General features: G+C 33.7%; 1 protein-coding gene across 2 annotated transcripts in view; it reads left to right on the forward strand.

The window, feature by feature from the left end:
• The window catches only part of STAG1 (stromal antigen 1), a 293851-nt gene that overhangs the window by 182902 nt on the left and 89226 nt on the right, over positions 1-21723 (forward strand). For both annotated transcript variants that reach the window (XM_004682176.2, XM_004682177.2), the window contains exon 10: positions 8683-8806. In XM_004682176.2, the coding sequence (XP_004682233.1) occupies positions 8683-8806 (124 nt within the window). The remainder of the gene's footprint in view (positions 1-8682; positions 8807-21723) is intronic.

Genomic DNA, 21723 nt, shown 5'->3' on the forward strand with positions numbered 1-21723 from the left:
ATGGTACTATGAAGCCAGAAACTCACTATCAGTTGGAGTTGACAATATCATAGATGAGAATTTTTTGGAGATAGCTTTAGGATAATTTTAGAGCTTCTAACAACATGAAGAAGTTTGCCTGAAATATCAAGAACTATGTAATTATAAGTAACTAGACCAGTTAGGTTTAAAATCTCGTACTTACTGTTTTCTAAAAAATGTCCTAATGCGTACTAAAGATTATAGACTCCAACTATGGGCCTTACAGTGACTGATGATTATATTACTGATACTTAAATTAAAAGATTTGAAATCTCTATTTCATACATGACTCATTGCACCCAGGATTTTCTACTTTTCCCATCTTTTTTCTCAGAGGAATAATGTAGGTGAGTTTGAGACTATTCACAGATCAGTAAAGCAACCATCCACTATTGATATCCTGAAAAAGAGTGTATAAGCTGGAATCAGATTTATGCTGGTTTGTCCTGGTTCTCCCATGTCTTTTGTGGCTCTTTGTTGGACAAGATGCTCTGCTTAGATTTGTTATTCTGTGATTACACATGGTATAGAAGGAAATCCCAGTCCAGACATTTATGTGTTTTGGTACTTGGATTCCTACCAGCAAGATGATGTTTAGATGTGATTGATATTTATTGACTCATCCCATTGTGCTACTGTACTCTGTCTTTCATGTTGGACTCCCCTTTTAGGACAAAAGTATTCTGATAAGTCATGACACCCAAATTTGATTTGGTGGCACTGCACACACACCCTGATCCATTTTAAGCATTTGCTAACTTCTGGTGAAATACCAGTATTTGTTGGTACTGTCTCCAAACGGACAATTCTGCATCACCTTCAAAGATTGTTTCATTGTTACTTCAATAGTCCTTCAACTTCTGGGTGATATGGTATGTGGGGAGAGTAGTGGATGGCATGTCCATGTGCCCATAGTAGTCTTTGCTATAAGGTTTATTCAGTGTGATATTTTTGTAAGATCCTGTTGTGATGGATAAATTACTTTGGAAACACTGTTCATTTCCTGCCTAAGGACTTGCAAGCAGAAAAGTTAATCTCCCACTCAAAATTAACTGAATATGTGTTAGTTCCAATATGAGAACTCCCTTCAGAGTGAAAGAGGTACAATATACCTAACTTTCCATTATATTACTAATTAGTTTCCTCACAGGATGGAATCAAGCTAGCTGTCTAGATGATTGGATATTCAGCAGCAATAAAGTAGCCCATGCAAAACCTCCATCCTACCCTTAACTACTGCATATACTTGACATTTTTTCCAACACTGAAGGTGAGCAGTGACAAAGGATGACTTGGGTCAAGCCAACCTCTCTGATTTGTTCTATATTTTGCAGTGAATGTTAACTGTAAATAACATTACATATATCCTTGTATCCTCTGCTTTGGATCAGCTACATAGTCTCTTTCCCGCATGCTCTTTCTCAACAGTGTTATATTCTCCTCCACACTCTTGACCAAGCAGTTTTTGACAGTTTCCTAGTTTATATATAGTCTTAGGGTCACATCTTTTTAACATAAAATAGATGATCATGTAGTTGACTTGTAGTTGTAACAATTGAACACATTTGTCTTTGCTACAATTTCTAAAAACAAGGTGAATTTCCCTTCACTTCTCTATCAAGGGCACTCTTGAGCAATATTGCAGTGTAAAAGTGGTGAACTGTAAGATTTCACTGGTACACTCATTTATGTATCAAACTTGACTTGTTTCCTTTCCCATTAGCTGGTCATAAACAACCAACATGGGACAATAAATGTGACATGAGGGAGAAGCAATGGTATAAGAGTAATAGGTGAACCTAGAACCCTGGCTTTACGGAGATTACTGGCTTTATGAGAATTACTTGTGCATTCTGGCCCTCCGATTTCCTGATCCCAGGTGTATGATTTACATCTTATAATGAACTGTGTTGGGCACATGACTTTGTTTGTCTGATAAAATTGAAGTAATGATGAGCTGTCTTGGCCAAAGTGTCACTTTTTGTTCCATGGTCAAACCACACTACCACTGACAGTATGACCCCTGGCTACCACTTCTTTTGTACCTCTACACAGCTTGCCAGTGGAATCCCACCTTACTGCCACTGCCACTAGGTTTCTGCCTTGTCAGGCAGACTCCACTATATCTGGTTGAAAATATTTGCTGATCAGAAACAATTTTTTTGGACTAGTTCAGTTTGTGAGTATCGGTAATACTTTACTTTTTCTTTAGATGTCTCTCTCTTTTTTTTTCTTTTCTTTTCTTAAATCTGTCCATTTTGTATAACACACCATAGCAAATTTGGATTTTATTTTTTCCCCTTTGATATTTATTGTGCTGGATATTTTGTGTTCTTGATAATTAAGATTTATTATTATTATTATTATTTTTTCCTCCTGCTGTTCTGTACACACTGATATGTCTGTTCAGTTGTCTTCTCAGTTGCCTCAGCTTTGCTGTGTAGATTCAAAGAGGAATTTCCCCTGTGGTGGTATAGTTTCATAGTCGACCAGTAACTCATCAGAACTTTATCAGAAACCAGTAAGATTTCTATACTATGACTCTGTTGTGGGTGATGGGAAAGTATATTCAGAGTTAAAGTAAACTACAAATCTATACTGAATTTTACTTTCAACTGGGCCTCAACCTTCTTGGCCATTTGAGGTTTTTGTGTATTTGGTAGGTACTGTTTGATTTGTTTGGTCTGGTTTGGAGCTTATGCGTAATCTCCCTGACCACCAGTGATGCATGAAAAGCATGGGTCTGTTCAGGTTACTCTTAATATTTGAGCATAACCCTCTAGCCCACCATTTATCTGTGGGAAGCTTATTTAGTCAATCCATGTCTCATTTCTAGTATCGTTCTTGATTCTTTGATTCTCCCCTCTGTGTGTGGTTCAACCCAAGTGTGACTACAATACTAAGCTAATAATGCTGTGGTCATTCTCGATCTATTTTCTATTTTTTGTTGATACTCTCCCATCTTCTATACTTGGTTCACAGTCAAGTCAACTCCTGCAAGTTTTCACAGTTCTTCCTAAGTTTTATAGCTCTAGTATACCTGTACTCTGGATTTAATGTGTTTGATTGGTTTATTTTCTTGCCAGCATGCCATATGTTTCCAACTTTTTTTTTTTTTTTTTTAAGATTTGCTTGTGCATTCAGAACTGGGGTACAGGTCAGAGGTGCAGGGGCAGTGAGAGGCTTCACCAGAGACAGAACAGGGAGTAGAACAGGCAAGTCAATGAAGTACACTGCTAAGTGGAGCAATGGGTGGGTCAGAAGAGATCTGCTGCGCCATGTGGATCATCTCTGGGCGGGGGATCAAACATGCACTAAGGTGGCTGTTGTCAGCGTCCTAACCTGCTGTGCCACCAGGGAGAATCTGTTTCCAAAGTTTTAACCTAAAATCTAGCATTTTTTAAAAGTAAATGCCTCTCAGTATATTTGGCCAATATCTTGGAATGCCTGCCAATTTTTATTGGATGCCAGGCATTGTGAGTTTTGTTGCATGCTAATTTTATATTTTTATAAATATATGTCTACTTTTTCTGGAATGTACTTAATGCTTGATCCTTTCAAGATGTGTTTTTAACAAGAACAGAACCACATTTAATCTAGGATTAATTTTCCCCTAACACTGATACTATGTGGTTCACTGATTGATTCACTTGATACTCTTTGAATTATAAGGTTTTTCTGCCACCTCACTGGAAGAAAGTATTCCCTGGCCTGTCTTTGCTTCAGAGATATTTCTCTCTCTGTTTTTTCCATTCTTTCTGCAGCCCTCGGTAGTTTTTTCATATGTAATTTCTGTTTAGAACTCAACTGTAGAGTTGATAGGATCTTGCCACAGATCTCTATAATGCTGCATCTCTGTGCCTCTTGAGCATCCTCTGATGCTAAGCCTTGTGAAATTTAGCCACCTTATTCTCTAGCATCCCAGCTTCCTTTCAATGCTTGGGCATAAACAGGCTCAGCTGTCCTTACTACTTTGCCCGATAACCCACCATCTAAAACCATTATTTTATATGTTTTAAGTAGATATTTAGTTTTTTTCAGGTGGGATCATAAAATCTATTCATCTTGCTCAACCATGCATGCTTGATCTTTTACTCACTTTAGTGGTTTACTCATATGTAGTCTTGCCAAAGCTTTCAATGTAGTGCTTTCAGAAACACAACACTTAGATAATTTCCTACCTTATAGATGTGGTTTTTGTTTAGTCTAACCTTGCACAAATTAGTATTGGTCCTATTACAATGTAATTTCTATACATTAAAATCTTAACTGATCAAAAGAACAGTGCAAATATAGTTGAGAATGTGACCTTCCTTTCAGAGTGACTAACATGACAGGGATAATAGTTATTGATTATCCAGAATTGAAGTTTAATCTACTTTAATTTTTAGGGGGAGATGTAACTACATGTACATATGACAATTATAAGGTGATATGCAGATTTGACACTTAACAGTTTACATTGAGTCCAGTCTGCCACCCAAAAGTCAAACAAAAATTGAATATTAATTTACATGCTATTAGATGTTAATATTCATTGATAAGAAATATTGATAATAGAACTTTATTTTGTCTGATTGAATCCTTATGCTATCATTTTAGACTACAATGTCAGAAAGTACATAGAGCAGATGACCCAGTTCCTTCAGACAAGTAAATGGCACAGAATAAGAATAAATGGCTATTAAAACACAATTTAAAATACAGCTATGAAAAATATATTAGTGATTCTTTACTTATTGAACAAGTAATAGGTAGTAGATTGGTATATAATACTTAGGAATTTACCCAGGTACTATATAAAGGACAATATGGAACAATATTTCTGATTCATAGCATTAGTTTGTGAAGCTAGTGAGTTATTTACATTGCAGCTTCAAAAGAAGAGAGACATGTTGAGAAGAAACAGTATTTATGAGTGAACTGGCATTTTACAAAATTGGTTTGATCATATACTGAATTTTTAGATTGGAAAGATTTTAACAACTGTTGACTTGGTTCAGAAAAAAGATTCCACATTTAGGCATACATAATGAAAAAAAAACATCAAATATCATGAGACAGTTTAAAATCAATCAAAAAGGAAAGGCTCTCTGTTTTACTAATGGCAAAATTTTAAGTTATCAGGCCACAAAACCAAACTTAATGGAAGAAGAGAGAACAATATGTTGACAAGTATGAGATGAAAAATAAATATCTTTTGTAGTTGTGTTGTTCATCTTTTTATACTAATCAAATATTTCAGAATCATATTTTCAGAGCTAAACTTACACAATACCATGGTATGATTTATTCTGAACAAACTATCATTTTGTAATTTTAACCTTCTTCATAGCATCTCATCTTTGACCTAATCTGTGCTCAGGTTGATAGTTAAAATGTAAATATTAATTTAAACATTTTTCTGGAAGTTAGTCATTTACATTGTTTTTAATCTTTTGCTCAAAATTCCATCAATAGAATATTTGGGAGTAGTGCAGAGTAACAGATAGCCATGTCACCTACTATGTCTGAGACTCTTATAAATAATTATGTCATGCCTTTATATCTTTTCACCAATGAGAAACAGAACAAAAAAGATGAAATTATTCCTATTTTCTGAACTTAGTACATTTCTAGTGCATTTTAAATAACTGGTCATCCTGAAGAAATTAGTTTTATTTATTTAATTAGCAAACAGAAGAATTTCAGCTTTTCAGATGTGCACTTAAAATATTATTTCATCTTATAAATCTTCTCCAACCCTTTCTGCTCTCCACCATAATTTTGTTTACATCAAGTTTCCTGTTCTTACCTCAACTAAATTTACCTATTTCTAAGATATTTTATTCACCTTTTTCTAAATTATAATTTTTACTTTCAAGTTCTTATTCATAGTCTTACAGTTTTACCTTTCATGACAAAATTACGTTAGGCATAAAATTCATTGAGTGCTATAATATAGATAGTAGACCTTGGCTCATGTAATTATTTTTCGGTCTAGAACTCTCTTGAGATTTCTTTTACATGAAAGATAATTTTAAATGTCAAAACATCCAGATTAGTCACAAATCAGTCTCCAAAGTTTATGTTATAGTCATCATAACTTAATGGACTTGCTTATTGGGAAATAGTATAAGAAGCATTTAATTTAAAATCATCTGGTTTAAATTTTATTTTGTTATAAGCAGAAGATAATCTTAATTACACCTGCCAAGAAAGTAAGAGAAAATAAAAACTTTAAATCTTAATGAGTCATTTCTCCCAAAAAAGACTTCTAACTAAAGCTAGCAAATTAGGTAAGTTTTTTCATAGGAATGAAAATAACCATTTATACTGTAAAATGAAGTTATAATAAAGATAATTTAAATGTCAGTTACTCACAACATGACACTCTGCATACAATAGCTAGATTGCCCTTAAGACATAGCAGATGATTTTTTTTCAGAGAGAAAGAAAAAAGAAAAATTATCATAACCTTTGTTCTCTTTGTCATAGTTTGTCATTTTGAGCACATTGTTAGAAACAAGTTACTGATTACACCCACACTCAAGGAATTTGTCTTCCCTAAAGGCAATATTAAGGAATTTGTGGACATATTTTAAAACCACCACACATGAGGTGTAATTTAACCATATGGTGTGATTATAGATTGTAATTATATATAAAGAATGTTTAATCTAGCAGGGTGATGTCCTCAAGCAAAAAAAAAATGGAACTCTGAAGGCCAAATAGACAAATCATTTAAGTACTTTTAATAGCGGAATCAGCTGCTAGAATACACATAATAAAATTCTTACTCCAGAATGAATATTTAATTTTTTAAATTCAGTGGGAAGGATTATACTGGTCAAAAGGTGACAAGTATTGGGAGTCCAAGAAGATCAAATTGTATCAAGTGTTGGTAGTTTATACAGAAAGGACCTGTGGTCCAAGTATATAAGCTTTTTCTAGTAGGTAAGAAAAAGGTTCTAGAACTTAGGGATAGATATAGCAATGATCATACAAAAAAAAAAAAGTTAGTCCTATAAAAAAAGATTTTGAATAAAATTTTCCTACTGATATAAGTCTAATCTGTATTTCCTATTTTTGGAAATTAGTCACCTTAAGTATCAATGGCAACAGTAATATCAGTAGTAGTGAATGAGTTATGTATGTAGCTACATAGTAATCACTGTAGGCATTACCATACCTGTTCATTTTATCCTCAACTTGCTTCCCTAAGAATATGTGTCATTGTTAGGATTTTTACAGGTGTAATACAACAAATAACACGGATAATGTATCTCTGGGAGATAACTGACTTACTAGTACCAAGAGAATTAAAATGATGGTTTGGGTCTTATAATTGTATTTTGGCTTTTAAGGGGGCAATTTATTATTGTTACTTGTTTTTATTTAGGTAAGTCAGTGAAAGACAAAAGTATATGAATCTTCAATTCATAGAAATGGCAGGCTATATTTAATAGTTATATTAAATAATAAATATAATATTTTATTAAATATAATAATAGTTATATTTAATAGAATAATATCAAATATCTGGTAAGGATATGAAGTACTAATTTTTGGGGAAAATAGTTATTATCTAATAATGCTAAATGTATACATTCCTTCTCACCTTGTAATTTCACCTCTAAGTATAAAAACAATTTTTTAAAAACTTAGTTGATGATGTCCTATAGCAGATATACAATATAGTTCCAAGGAAAAAAATGCTTTTTGCCATATTTCATTTTACCATTAAAGTATTTTGCTATGTACTGTTTTTTTTTTACTGTGATGCATGTTTTTGTATTGTCATTTGTATATCGAAGACTTCAAAATTACCTGAAATTTTTATTACATAAGTTAAATCATAAACTTATGATTGCTGTAAAAGAAAATTTAAGCTTCATCTTTATTTAATACTAATTTTTTAGTAGCTGGAGGTAATAATCTGTTGAAAGATAATGTCAATATATTTACTTATTACTTTTTGGGCCACAGATTTTAGATTAGGAAAATCATACCAGGAAGGTTATATGGATATTTATAGTAAGGAGAAGAGCTAAATGGGAGTAGAGCCTTCTGACTTTTGAATTGTCTGCTTCAGCCAAACAGTATAAATTACCTTTTTTTCCCCCTTTTTCACTAGATGTGAATTCTTCTGTATAGGATTTTAAGGTTTTGTGTTTGATAAACTATTGTATATTTTTAGATAATATTGGTTTTTTGTTTTAAGAGTTTGCCTCATTGATACTAATTTGTTTTGATCATAAAACTTATTTGCTTATAATTCATTAAATGTGTGCTAGCTTATAAAACTCGTAATTATTTAAAGAAAATTTTTTGGATTTGCTATTTCTCTGTATTTGGATGCTGGTGTTCTACTTTCCTTAGGAAATTCAACGTACTTGTTGGTTCCATAATAATTGGAAATCTTTTAGAAAACTCCAAATGCCATCCTAGCTTAATGAAAATAGAACATTTGGGTCAGAGGCTTCTAAAAGTTTTTTTTTAGTTTGATATTAGTAGTTTTTATATTAAAGAAGCCATAACAACAACAACAAAAAAAAACCAAGATACTCAACTGGGAGGCCTTTAACAATACCTTTATAAATACAGTGTTACCAACAATGAGTATATAGTATATTCTAACTTTAGAGTCAAAAGTTTATCTCTTTTTTTTTTTCCCTCTAGTGATGCTATTGCTGAGATTAGAGCCATTTGTATTGAAGAAATTGGAGTATGGATGAAAATGTATAGTGATGCCTTCCTAAATGACAGTTACCTAAAATATGTTGGCTGGACTCTTCATGACAGAGTAAGTTTCTCTGTTCTAGATTTTAATAGACAATATGCTTGTCTAAATACTAGAGTGCTAAGAATCAAAATAGCATAGTTGGTTTTCAAAAGTTGTGATCATATGGAAAATACAACAGAAAAAAATGTTTCTTGATCATTACACTGAAATATGAGATACTGATTCAGGTCTAAAGACTCTGTTTTTACTTGTCATGCTATGTAAAACAAGATTTCAACCTATCATCTAAAATTTTAAGAGAATATAATTTCCAAAGACGCTACTAGAACCTTTTTTCTAGTTTCAAATACAAAGTGACACTTTTTTCCTATTTATTTTATAAAAATTAAGCTGCTTGTTTTAAATTCTCTAGGGTAATATCATAGTGTTTTGAATTGAGTAGATTTATTGGATTCTAAAATATTTGACATAAACATCTAGATCTACCTCCTTAAATAAAGCCTTAAGAGAAATCTGTTTATTGAGTCATGAGTACTTTTCCAAATCACCAAGGAGTAATAAATTAACAGAATTTTTACTTTGAATGACATGCCAGTCTGTAAATTCAACTGCCAACTGTTTACAAATAATGGAAATCTTAAAATATTGTGTGGAATTGTTACTACCATACTTTGAATTGTTGACTGTATCAGATATTATATTTATTTTTTGATGCAATTCCATTCTTAGACTTCAAAATTTGGTAATATTCTAAGACTTACTTTCTGTCTATGACCACTATTATTCTATAAAGAATTTCTTTCTTGAATAACATTATGCTAAATATTAGGGATATTTTGAAAACTAAAATTACATAATTCATAATAAGATGTTCTGAAGGAATTTTACAGATCACTTTGCTGTAGGAGAGCATTTGGAGTATACAGAGATCATCTCAAGTTTGGTTACTCAACTTCAAAGTTACTAGTATTTAATTGATGCTCAGAAGGGGCTTTTTAATCTCATTTGAAAGAAATCCACTTAGTACAGAGTGACTTTTTTCTTGAATAGTCATCGTTCCTAACATTCAAACTATTTTCTCTAACTAATGCATTCCAAACTGATTTTTTCTTTGTCTTATCCTCTCATGAGCATTCAGGGATTTTGACATACAAGTTTCATCTCAGGTTTATTCAATTAAATTTTACTTCGGTGAGAAGGATTTAGAATTATACTGGTATGCTTTTCCAGACTATTATACAAATTCTTAATTTCAACAAGACAAATATTCAGTAGAATAAATTTAAAGTCTTAACATTTTCATCTTCCATCAACATTCCTCATCACTTTCCCTTCTACCTCTTTAATAGTATATTCTGAATTTACAGTTATAATTTGAACAGAATTTATACATCACCAAAATTTCTGTGGGAAGCAGTATTTTGATATAATGTACAAAAAAACAGGCACACGTTATTCTAAATATATATATATATATATAGTTAAACTGTAGAAATTCTGTCTAAAGTCTGTCAAGAAGGTTAAGTTTCTCATAAATGATGTTGATAAAAATCATGTACAGAGTAATACCTTCAGTAGAATGATTTATAAATGTCTGCTATCATCTCCAATTATTTTAAGAAAAATATACATATATATACATCATGTATGTATTTTATATGTGCTTCTGTGTGTGTTTGTATATATATATATAATACATATATACTATATATACATAAAACCCCTTCTAAAACTCGTTTGTTAGGAGTCCTGTTTGTTTGTTTTTTTTTTGTATGAGGGCTGCAGTGTGATCTTGTGTCCTTTTATCTCAAGACTGAGTACATTTCCTGTCTTTCCTGTTAATCATCCGGTTGAAAATGCTCATTATGGCCTCTGATTTTATATTCATCTTGTGTAATTATAAATGATATGATAAAACTTTGGGCCTGATTTTTAGAATTTCACTTTTTAGCATAATCTCTTCTTAACAGGCAAAGGGTTTTTTTAATCCTGCCAGTTGTATTTTTATTAAATTTTTCATTGTTTGCTTCTCTATATAAACTTGGGATTATATTTTTACTCTTTGTGCATATACTTCACACATTCTTCACCAGACCTTCCATACCAGTGTCATGACCCCTTCCTTTCTCTGTCATCTGCCACTCTGTGCCCCACCTCTAGTCTCCTAAACTTTTCTCTAAGATTTGTTTTTCCTGTATTTTGTATTTTGTTACTTGTATTCCACAGATAACTGAAAGTATCAAATATATATTGGATATATATATCTGTTTTCTGTTTCTCTTAGCATAATCACCTCAAGGTCCATTTTGTTTTAACCAAAAGGGCATTCTTTCCTGTTTTTTAATAGCTGAATAGTTAATCCATTGAGTATAAATTCCACAATTTCTTCATCCAGTCATCTGCTGATAGGCAGTTCGGTTGGTTTCAGGACTTGGCAGTTATGGACAATGTTGCTATAAACATAGGAGTGCCAAAGTCTCTTGATACTAGAATTTTCCTATTCTTTGCAGAGATACCTAGTGGAATGTTGATGGACCATACAGGATTCCCATTTCTGTTTTCTTAATTAATCTCTATAACATTTCCATAGAGACTGCACTAGCTAACATTCCCACCAATAGTACATGAGAATTTTTTTTTCTCCCCTTGCCAACATTTGTTATTTACATTGTTTTTACTGTGGGCCATGCTCACAAGAATAAGGTGGTGCCACATACTGATTTTGATGTGCATTTCCCCTGTAGTAAATGTTGTTAAACATTTTTTCATGTGTCTTTCAGCCATCTGAGTACATTCTTTAAAAATATGCCCGTGTATTTCTTTTGCCCATTTAATTGGTGGTGTTTTATATTGTTGGATTGTATAAGTACTTTTTTTTTTCTTTTTGTTTTAATTGAAAAGGGGATGGGGTTTTTTACTTCTGCTTCTTCTGATTGGTTGCTTGTGTATAGGAAAGCTTCTGACTTTTGTGTGTTGATTTTATATCCTGCTACCTTGCTAAACTGGTGGATGGTTTTGATTAGTTCCTCTGCAGAGTTTTCCATGTAAATTAACATATCATCTGCAAATAAGGATAGTTTTACTTCTTTCCCTATTTAGATTCCTTGTATGCCTTTTTCCTGTCTTATTGCTCTGGCTAGAACTTCCAGTGTTATGTTGAAGAGCAGTGGCGATAGTGGACACCCTTATCTTGTTCCTGATCTCAAAGGAAAGGCTTTCAGCTTTTCTCCGTTGAGGATAATATTGGCTGTGGGCTTATCATAGATGGCTTTTATCATGTTGAGGTATGTTCCTTCTGTTCCGAGGATTTCAAGGGCCTTGAACATAAATGGGTGTTGAACTTTGTCAAAAGCCTTCTCCTCATCTATTGATACGATTATGTGGCTTTTATTCTTCTGTTGGTTGATATGATGGATTACATTAGTTGATTTTCTGATGTTGATCCATCCTTTTGCTCCTGGGATAAAGCCCACTTGGCCGTGGCATATTATTCTTTTAAGCATTGTTGGATTCTGTTAGCTAAGATTTTGTTGAGGATTTTTGCATCGGTGTTCATTAGGGAGATTGGTGTGAAGTTTTCTTTTTTTGTGTTTTCTTTGTTAGGTTTTGGTATTAGTGTGATGTTGGCTTCGTAGAACGTTTGTGGTAGTTTTCCTTCTTTTTCAATTTTTTGGATGAGTCTGTAGAATAGGCACTAGTTATTTTCTGAATGTTCTGTAAAATTCATTTGTAAATCCATCTGGTCCTGGACTTTTATTTTTGGGGAGGGTTTTTATTACTTCTTCTATTTCCTATTTATTACTTCTTTCTATTACCTTGTAATTGGTATAAGTACTTCTTACTTTTATTTCACAGCTGTCTTCTCCCAGCCTGCAGGTTCCCTTTTTGTTTTTATAATGGTTTCTTTTGAAGTGCAAAAACATTTTAGTTTTGTGTAGTCTCACTCCTTATTTTTGCTTTTGTTTCCCTTGTCATCACAATTTTGTCTTGAAATACATCTTTGTGGAGATGTCCTATAGTGTACCCCTTATGTTTTTTTTTTAATGATAGCAAAAATTCATAAGCATTTATGAAAACAGCAAAATAAAAACCCTAGGAACCAGACACAGGAGATACAAATCACTGTGGTTTACATGATAAGAAAATCATTTTTGAATGCAAATAATCATTTGTAATCTGCCATCTGCAGTTCTATGTTTTCTTTTAAGTATTTTATAATTTCAGTTCCTATACCTTATTCTTTAATTGACTTTATGTTTTGTGTGTGGACTTACAGTATAGATGACAGTTTCTCTCTCTCTCTTTGGCATGAGGCTGTCCATGTTTTCCAACACCATTTGTTTAAAAGAGATTTTTCCTTTCTCCACAATGTATGGTACAGATCCTTTGTCAAAGATTAACTATCCACATTATTGTGGCTTTATCTCCCAGCTCCTTATTCTGTTCCATTGGTCTGTGTTTCTCTTTTGACTCCAATACCACACTGTTTTTTGGTGTACTGCAATTTGAAGTCCAGGAGTGTAATAAATTTTTGTCATTTCTCTCAGGACTGCTTTTATAATTCTGGGCCTTTTGTGGTTCCATACAAATTTTATAATTGTTCTGTTTTCCTTCAAAAATGTTAGTTGGATTATGATTGCATTGAATTTGTAAATTCAGTTACATTTCAAATTAATGATGTTTATTTTTCCAGTCTATAAACTCAGGATAGCTTTACTTTTCTTTGTGTTTTCTTTCATTTTTCTCTACAGAGTCTTATAGTTTACTATATAAGTGTACCTCCTTTGTTAAATTTACTGTGATATAATTATAAATGGGATTTTTCTTACTATCCTTTCTTCTGATGCATTGTTTGCCAACTGAATTTTTTATGTACTCTTTACTGTATTCATTTGTTATGATAGTTTTTTTATTAGAGAGTATATTACCATGTGATCTGCAAATAGTGACTGTGTCAGTTATTTTCTTTTATGTCTTGTTCTTTTCTAATTGCTCTGGCTAGGACTTTGAATATGTGTTAAACATGTATTTGATGTGGTGACAGTGAATATCCTTGTATTGTTCTTGATCATATGAGAAATGCTTTCATTTTTTCACCATTAAATATGTTTGCTGTGGTTTGTCATATAAAACCTTTATTGTGTTTAAATAACTCAGTTAATTACCATTTTACAGAGAGTTTTTCTTAAGTCCTTTCATAAATCTTAAGGAATGTTTTTATAGCACCTGGTGAAATGATTTGATTTTTTTATTTCTCCTTTTGTTGATCTGGTAAAAATGACATTGATTGAATTGCATATGTTGGTTGAATCAGCCTTGCATTAATAAAACCTATTTGATAATGGTGGATGAATTCTTAGTATGTTGTTGTATTTTCAGTTAATTAGGGTTTTGCTTCAGTGTTCATTAGAAATACCAGTCAATACTTTGCTACTTTAATATTCTCTTTACTTGGTTTGCAGTCACAGTAATGTAGAGTAGTTGGGGAATGTTTTACCCTTTTTGATTTGTTTGAAAATTTTGTGTAGTATAAGAGGATTAGGATCCTTCCTCTTTGAAGGTTTGGTAGAATGCACTGGAGAAGCCATCCAGTGAATGGGCTTTTTTTTTTTAGGGAGACTGTATTATCCTTTCAATTTCTACACTTGTGAATGGGTTGTTTAAGCTACCTGTTACATTCAAGTTTTATAAATCTATAAATTTGTCCACTTCTGGCCCTCCCTGGTGGCACAGTGAGTTAAAGCACAGCACTAAGAAGCTAAAGCCACTTCAGCATGAGTTCTATCCCAGCCTGTCCTGGAGTTGATCAACATAGTGCAGCAGACCTCTCCTGACCTGACCATTGCTCCCCTCAGCAGTGTACTTTGTCTTGTTCTACTCCCCACTCTGTCTCTAGTAAATCCTCTTGTCATTCCTGGATCTCTGGCCTGTATCCCAGTTCTATATGCATAAATAAAAGATCTTTTAAAAAAAAATTGTCCACTTCTGCTGGATTGCCCAATTTGTGTGCATAGAGATGTATATAGTAAATTCTTAACTATCTGTTGTGATTTCTGATTCTGTCTCTTGGGTTTATTTTTTTTCTCTTCTCTTTGTAAATATAATGAAAGTATTTATTGTTTTCACTTATTTTTTCAAAGAACAAACTCTTGGCTTCACTGATTTTTTTATTTTAATAATAGGGTTTTTTTACATCATTTTGTGCCTTTTGCCATCTCAGTTGTAATCCCTACGGGCTTCCCATCAACAAATCACCCATGTGCCATCACCATAGTCCATTGTACTCTTCCACCCATTTTTTATCCCATTACCCACTCCATCCCCATAAAATGTCTCTAGTATATAGTTGTTCATTATTATTATTATTATTTTCTCCCCTGATCCTTTATACTCCTACTATGAGTGAAACCATCTTTTACTTTTCTTTCTGGCTTATTTCACTAAGCATGATCCCTTCAAGCTCATCCATGTTGCTGCAAAAGGCATGTTTATTTTTGGGGGGTTGCTGAATAATATTCCCTGTGTACATGTACCACATCTTTTTAATCCAGTCATCTACTTTTGGGCATTTGGGTTGTTTCCATGCCTTTCCTATTTTAAATAAAGCAGCAATAAACATAGAGGTACAGGTGTTTTTTTGATCAGTGTTTTTGTCTTTTGGGCAGATACCTCGGAGTGGGATTGCTGGGTCATATGGCAGCTCCATGTTTAGCAGTCAAGAAACCTCCAAACAGTTTTCTATAGTGGTTGTACTAGTTTGTATTCCCACCGGCAGTGGAGAAGAGTTCCTTTTTCTCCACATCCTCACCAACACTTGTGCTAGTTGTTTTAAGATGTGCCATTCTCACTGGTGTGAGGTGGTATCTCATTGTGGCTTAACTTTGCATTTCCTTTATTACAAGTGATGTTGAAAATTTTTTCATATGCTCATTGGCCGTTTGTATTGTCTTTTGAGCTTTTCTGCCCATTTTTTGATGGGATTGTTTATTTTTGTTGAGTTTCATCAGTTCTTTGTATATCTTTGTGATCAATCCTATATCACTAGTTTTGTGTGAGAAAATTTTTTCCCAATCAGCAGGATATTTGTTTGTTTTTTGTAATGTCTTTTTCTGTACAGAAGTTCTTTAACTTGATGTAGTCCCATCTATTTATCCTTTCCTTCACTATTGTTGCATTGGCTGCTGTATCTTCAAAGATGTTGCTGAGATAGATGTTGTGCAGTTTTTCGCCCATCTTTGCTTCCAGGTATTTTTTTTTTTCCAAAGATTTATTTATTCATACAGAACTGGGGTACAGGCCAGAGATGCAGAGGGTGAGAGGCTTCACCAGAGACAGAGTGGGGAGCAGAACAGGCAGATCAATGAAGTACACTGCTGAGGGGAGCAGCGGGCGGGCCAGGAGAGGTCTGCCACGCCATGTGGTCACCTCCGGGGCAGGCGGGGATCGAACTCATGTGGAAGTGGCTTTAGCTTCTCAGTGCTGTGCTTTAACCCGCTGTGCCACCAGGGAGGGCCCTGCTTCCAGGTATTTTAAGGTTTCCTTACTTATGTCTAGGTCTTCAGTCCACTTTGAGTTGTTTTTTGTGTATGGTGTGAGGTAGTGATCTAATTTCATTTTTTTGCTTGTAGCTTCCCAGTTTTCCTAGCACTGTTTGTTGAACAGACTTTCTTCCATTTTATCTTCTTTGTTCCTTTGTCAAAGATTAGCTCCCCATAAACCTGTGTGTTTATATTTGAGTTTTCTCTTCAAATCCACTGGTCTGTTTATCTGTTCTTGTTCCAGTACTATGCAGTTTTGATTATTATGGCTTTGAGTATAGCTTGAAGTTTGGGATTGTGATGCCTCTGTTCTCTTTCTTTTTAGTCATTATTCGAGGTCTTTTGTGGTTCCATATGAATCTCATCATTAATTGTTGTATTTCTTTGAAGAATGACATTGAGACTTTTATTGGGATAGTGTTAAATCATTTCTTTCCATTTCTTGGTGTCTTCTTGTATTTTTTTTAAAAGGTTTTGTAGTTTTCTTGTATAAGTCTTCACTGATTTTTTTTAACCATTATTTATTTATATATAATAATGATATTTTATGTCATTGTTCATTTTTCTACAATTTTTTCTTTCTTCTCTCCGGTGTCGCCCTCCCCCCCACATAGAATTCCCTCTACCAATTTACCCTGCACCATCACCATAGTCCCTTGTGTGCTACCTTCCTGTGTTTGATCCTTCTTCCTCCCCCTCTCTCTCCCCTGAATAATTGCTATGATTTATTGTTGCCTGCATATTTTATTTTGTTTTTGTTTTCCCCAATCCCTTATTTGGTTCCCCTGTATTCCTCCTCTAAGTGAAACCATCCAATTTTTTTTTCTTTTTCCTTCTGACTTACTTCACTGAAAATCCCTTCCACCTCCATCCACATTGTTACAAATGGTATGAGTTTATCTTTTATAATTGCTGTATAATATTCCATTCTTTAAATGTAGCATGTCTTCTTGATCCAGTCCTCCATTTCTGGGGCATTTGGTTTGTTTCCATATCTTACATATTAGAAATAGTGCTGCATTACACATTAGGGTACAGGTATCCTCTTGAATAAATGGTTTTTGTTTTTGTTTTTCTTGGTGTCCTTGGGTAGATTCCTAAGAATAGAATTGCTAGGTCATATGGAAGCTCCATTTTTAGTAGCTTGAGGAACCTCCACACAGCTTTCCATAGTGTTTGGACCATTTTTCATTCCTATCAGAAGTGTGAGTTCCTTTTCTCCATATCCTCGCCAACATTTGTTGTTAGTAGTGCCATTTTTACTGGTGTGAGGTAATATCTCATTATGGCTTTAATTTGAATTTTCCTGATTACTAATGATGTTGAACATTTTTTAATATACCTGTTGGCCATTTGCATTTGCTCTTTGGAGAAATTTCTTTTTTAACTCTTCCCATTGTTTGCCTGGATTGCTTACTTAATTGGTTTTATTTAGTTTTCTTTGTAACTCTTTATGAATGGGGTGCTGCAATTTTCTCCCAATCAGTAGGGTATCTCATTGTTGTTTCTCTTTTGCTGTACAGAACTTTTTAGTTTGATATAATCTTTTCCTTCACTTTCTTTGTTTTGGCACATGAGTCTTTAAAGATATTATTGAGATGTATGTCAGGTAGTGTTTTACCTATGTTGTCTTCTATATATTTTAGAGCTTCTGGTATTATGTTAATTTCTCTTTTACACATTTTGAATTGGTTTTGTGTTTTTGTATGTGGTGGTCAGTTTTCCCAACACTGTTTATTGAACAAACTGTCCTTGTTCCATTGCATATTCTTTGCTCCATTGACAAAGATTACTTGACCATAAGTGTGTGGCTTTATTTCTAGAATTTCCATTCAATTCCATTGGTCTCTGTGTCTGTTTTTCTTCCCTACCATACTGTTTTCATTGTTATGGCTTAATAGTGTAGTTTGAGGTCTGGGAGTATGATAGTTCCATTCTCCTTTTTAGTCAGGAGAGCTTTGTGTATTAGAGGTTTTTTGTGACTCCACATGAATTTCTTCAGCATTTGTTCTGTTTCTTTGAAGAATGTCGTTGGGCTTTTTGCTGGGATCGCATTGAGTCTATAAACTACTTTGAGTAGGATGGCATTTTTTTTTTTTAAAGATTTATTTGTTTATGTATACAGAACTGGGGTACAGGCCAGAAGTGCAGGGGCATTGAACGTGTGGAGGAGAATAGGCAGAACGATGAAGTATACTGTTGAAGGGAGCAGTGGGTGAGACAGGAGAGGTCGACTGCACCATGTGGATCACCTCCAAGGCGGGAATCAAACTCACACTAAACTGCCTGTAGCAAATTTGTCTACCCATTGTGCCAGCAGGGAGTGTCAGGATGGCCATTCTAATGTTAATTGTTCCAATATAGAAGCAAGAAATGTCTGTCCATTTTGTGTCTTTTTGTATTTTTTTTAACAATTTTTTACAATTTTCTTTGTATAGGTCACTCATCTCTTTGGCTGAGTTTATTCTTAGGTATTTGAAATTTTTTTCACTTTTAAATAGAATGGTTTTCTTAATTTCTTATTCAAACTGATTGCATGTAAGAAGGCTACTGATTTTTGTGTGTTGAGTTTGCATCCTGCTACTTTACTGAACGGTTGTTTTTTTCTTTTTTTAAGATATACTTTTTATTAATTTATTCATATAGGTATACTGGGGTATAGAGAGGTGCACAGGCAGTGAGAGGCTTCATCAAAGACATAGTGAGGAGCAGAACAGGCAGATCGACAAAGTACACTGATGAGGGGAGCAGCAGGCTGGTCAGGAGAGGTCTGCTGCACCATGTGGTTTATCTCCAGGGTGGGGGTTCAAACTCTCATGGAAGTGGCTGTAGCCAGCTTGCAGTGCTGTATCCTAACCAGTTCAGCCACCAGGGAGGGCTCCTAGTTTATTATTTTAATTACTTTTTCTGTGGAGTTTTTAGGGTTCTATATATTATTATATCCTCTGCAAATAGTGACAGTTTTACTTCTTTCCTTACTTGAATTCTTTGTATGTCTTTCATGTCTGTCTTCTTCCTGGGACTTTCAATGTTTTATTGAAAAGCAGTGATAAGAGTAGACATCCTTGTCTTGTCTTGTCTTGTCTTATCTTGTTCCTGATCTTTAAGGAAAGGCTTTCACCTTTTTACCATTGAGAATAATATTGGCTGTGGGTTGTTATATATGGATTTTATCATATATAACATGTTATATTTAACTTATGTTTATCATATTTAACATATATGTTTACCATATTTAACACATGTTAAATGATAAACATTTAACATATGTTACTTCTATCTCAAGAATTTCAAGGGCCATCATAATAAATGCATATTAAACTTTGACAAATGCTTTTTCACCATCTATTGATATGATCATATGGTTATTATTTTGCTTTTTATTTATGTGTTGGATATCACTGATTATTTTTCAGATGTTGAACCGTCCTTGTGTCCCTGGAATAAATAACGTATTGGTCATGATGTATTATCTTTTTGATGCATTGTTGAATTCTCTTGGAAAGGATTTTATCATCAGTGTTCATTAGGGAGATTGGCCTGTAGTTTTCTTTGTTTGGTTTTGGTATCAGTATAATGTTGGCTTCACAAAATGTGTTTCGTAGTTCCTTCTTCCATGAGTTTGTGTAGTATAGGCACTAGTTGTATACTGAACAATTGGTAGAATTCATTTTTGAAGCTGTCTGGTCTTTGGCTTTTATTTTTGGGGAAGTTTTAATTACTGTTTCCATTTCTCTGCTTGTTTTTCTTTTTCTTTTTTGAAGATATATTTATTTATGCATAAAAACTAGGTTATAGGCCAAACGTATGGGGGGGAAGTGGTGAGAGGCTCCACCACAGACAGTGGGAACAGAATAGGTGGATCTACTGAAACACACTGCTGAGGGGAGTAGCGGGCAAGCAGGAGAGGTCTGCTGTGCCATGTGGGTCATCTCCCTGGCTGGAGATCAAGCTCATGCTGCAGGGGCTTCAGAGAACTTCAGTATGTGGTGCTTTAACCTGTTGCGCCACCAGAGAGAACCTATTTTTGTTTTTTTTGTTTGTTTGTTTTGAAGAACAAACAGGATTTCGTTGATCTTTTGGATTTTCTTTTTAAATTTTATTTTCTTTTTGCTTTGATTTTTATTATTCTGTTCTACTGCTATGGGGTTTCTTGTTCTTTTTCTAGTTCTTTGAGCTGAGAGACTAGGTTAGTTTCTTTTGAGTTTTTTCTTGTTTCTTCATATGAACCTGTATTGCTATATGCTTTTCTCTTATTACTGCTTTTGCTGTTTCCCATATATTCTAGAAAGTTATGGCCTCGTTGTCCTTCACCTCAAATTTTTTCTTTAATTTCCTCTTTACCCAGTGGTCTTCTGTTGTGTAGGTTTCAATCTCCATGATGTTGGTGGATTCCTTGCTTTCTTTTCATGGTTCAATTCTTGTTTTATGCCTTTATGTTGATATGATTTGATCTTAATGTATTTGTTGAAATTTGTTTTGTGACCCAACAGGAGATCGATCCTGGAGAATGAGCTCGTGTGAAGAAAATGTGTACTCAGATTTTGGGGGTTGTAGTTTCCTGTAGATGTCTGTTAAGTCCATTTGAGGTCTTGGTCTTTATTTAGGGCTCTAGTGTCCTTATTTATTTTTGTCTCAATCTCTCCATTGGTGAGAGTGGAGTGTTGAAGTGTCCCACTGTATACTTAATTTCTGTAATGACTGTTTCAGAGCTGATAGTTATTATCTGATATATTTTAGTGTTCCTTCATTTGGTGAGTATATATTGATGAATATTATATCTTCCAGATGTATTATCCCCTTATTCATAATGAAGTGTCCATCTCTGTCTCTTTTTACCTTTTTGTAGTTTGAAGTCTATTTCATCTGATATATGTACAGCTGTTTCTATGTTTTTTTTGTTTGTTTGTTTGTTTGGTTTTTTTTTTTGCTTGTAGGATTGTCTGTAGGATTTGTTTGTAGGATTGTTTTACAACCTTTTACTTGCAGTTTGTATTATTTTTTGTAATTAAATGTATTTCCCGGCAAAAGCAAAAATTGCTTTGTTTTTTTAATCCAATTAACTACTCTCTTTATTGATGAGTTTATTAGTTCATTTACATTGAGGATTATTATTGATGTATTGGTTCTGTACTTGCCATTTGTTTATATTATTGTGATTTTATCCCCTATTCTGTTTTCCTTTTACATTACTTTGCTGGTTTTGGCTTTTGGACTTCTTACAGTGTTTTTTTTGTTTGCTTGTTTTGTTTTGTTGGTTTTTTTTTTTTTTTTTTTTTTTGAGTGTGATTTTAGTAGTGATGTATTTTTGGAGAGTCTGTTGGTCTGAGAAGGTCTTTATTTTTCCTTCCTACAGGAAAGAAAGCTTTGTGTAGTAAAGTATTCTTGCTTGGAATTTTTTGACTTGGAGTTTGTTAAATATGTCACTCCACTTGTTGT

Source organism: Condylura cristata, unplaced genomic scaffold (genome assembly GCF_000260355.1).
Source record: "Condylura cristata isolate star-nosed mole 26May11 unplaced genomic scaffold, ConCri1.0 scaffold00014, whole genome shotgun sequence".
Classification (NCBI taxonomy): Eukaryota; Metazoa; Chordata; class Mammalia; order Eulipotyphla; family Talpidae; genus Condylura; species Condylura cristata.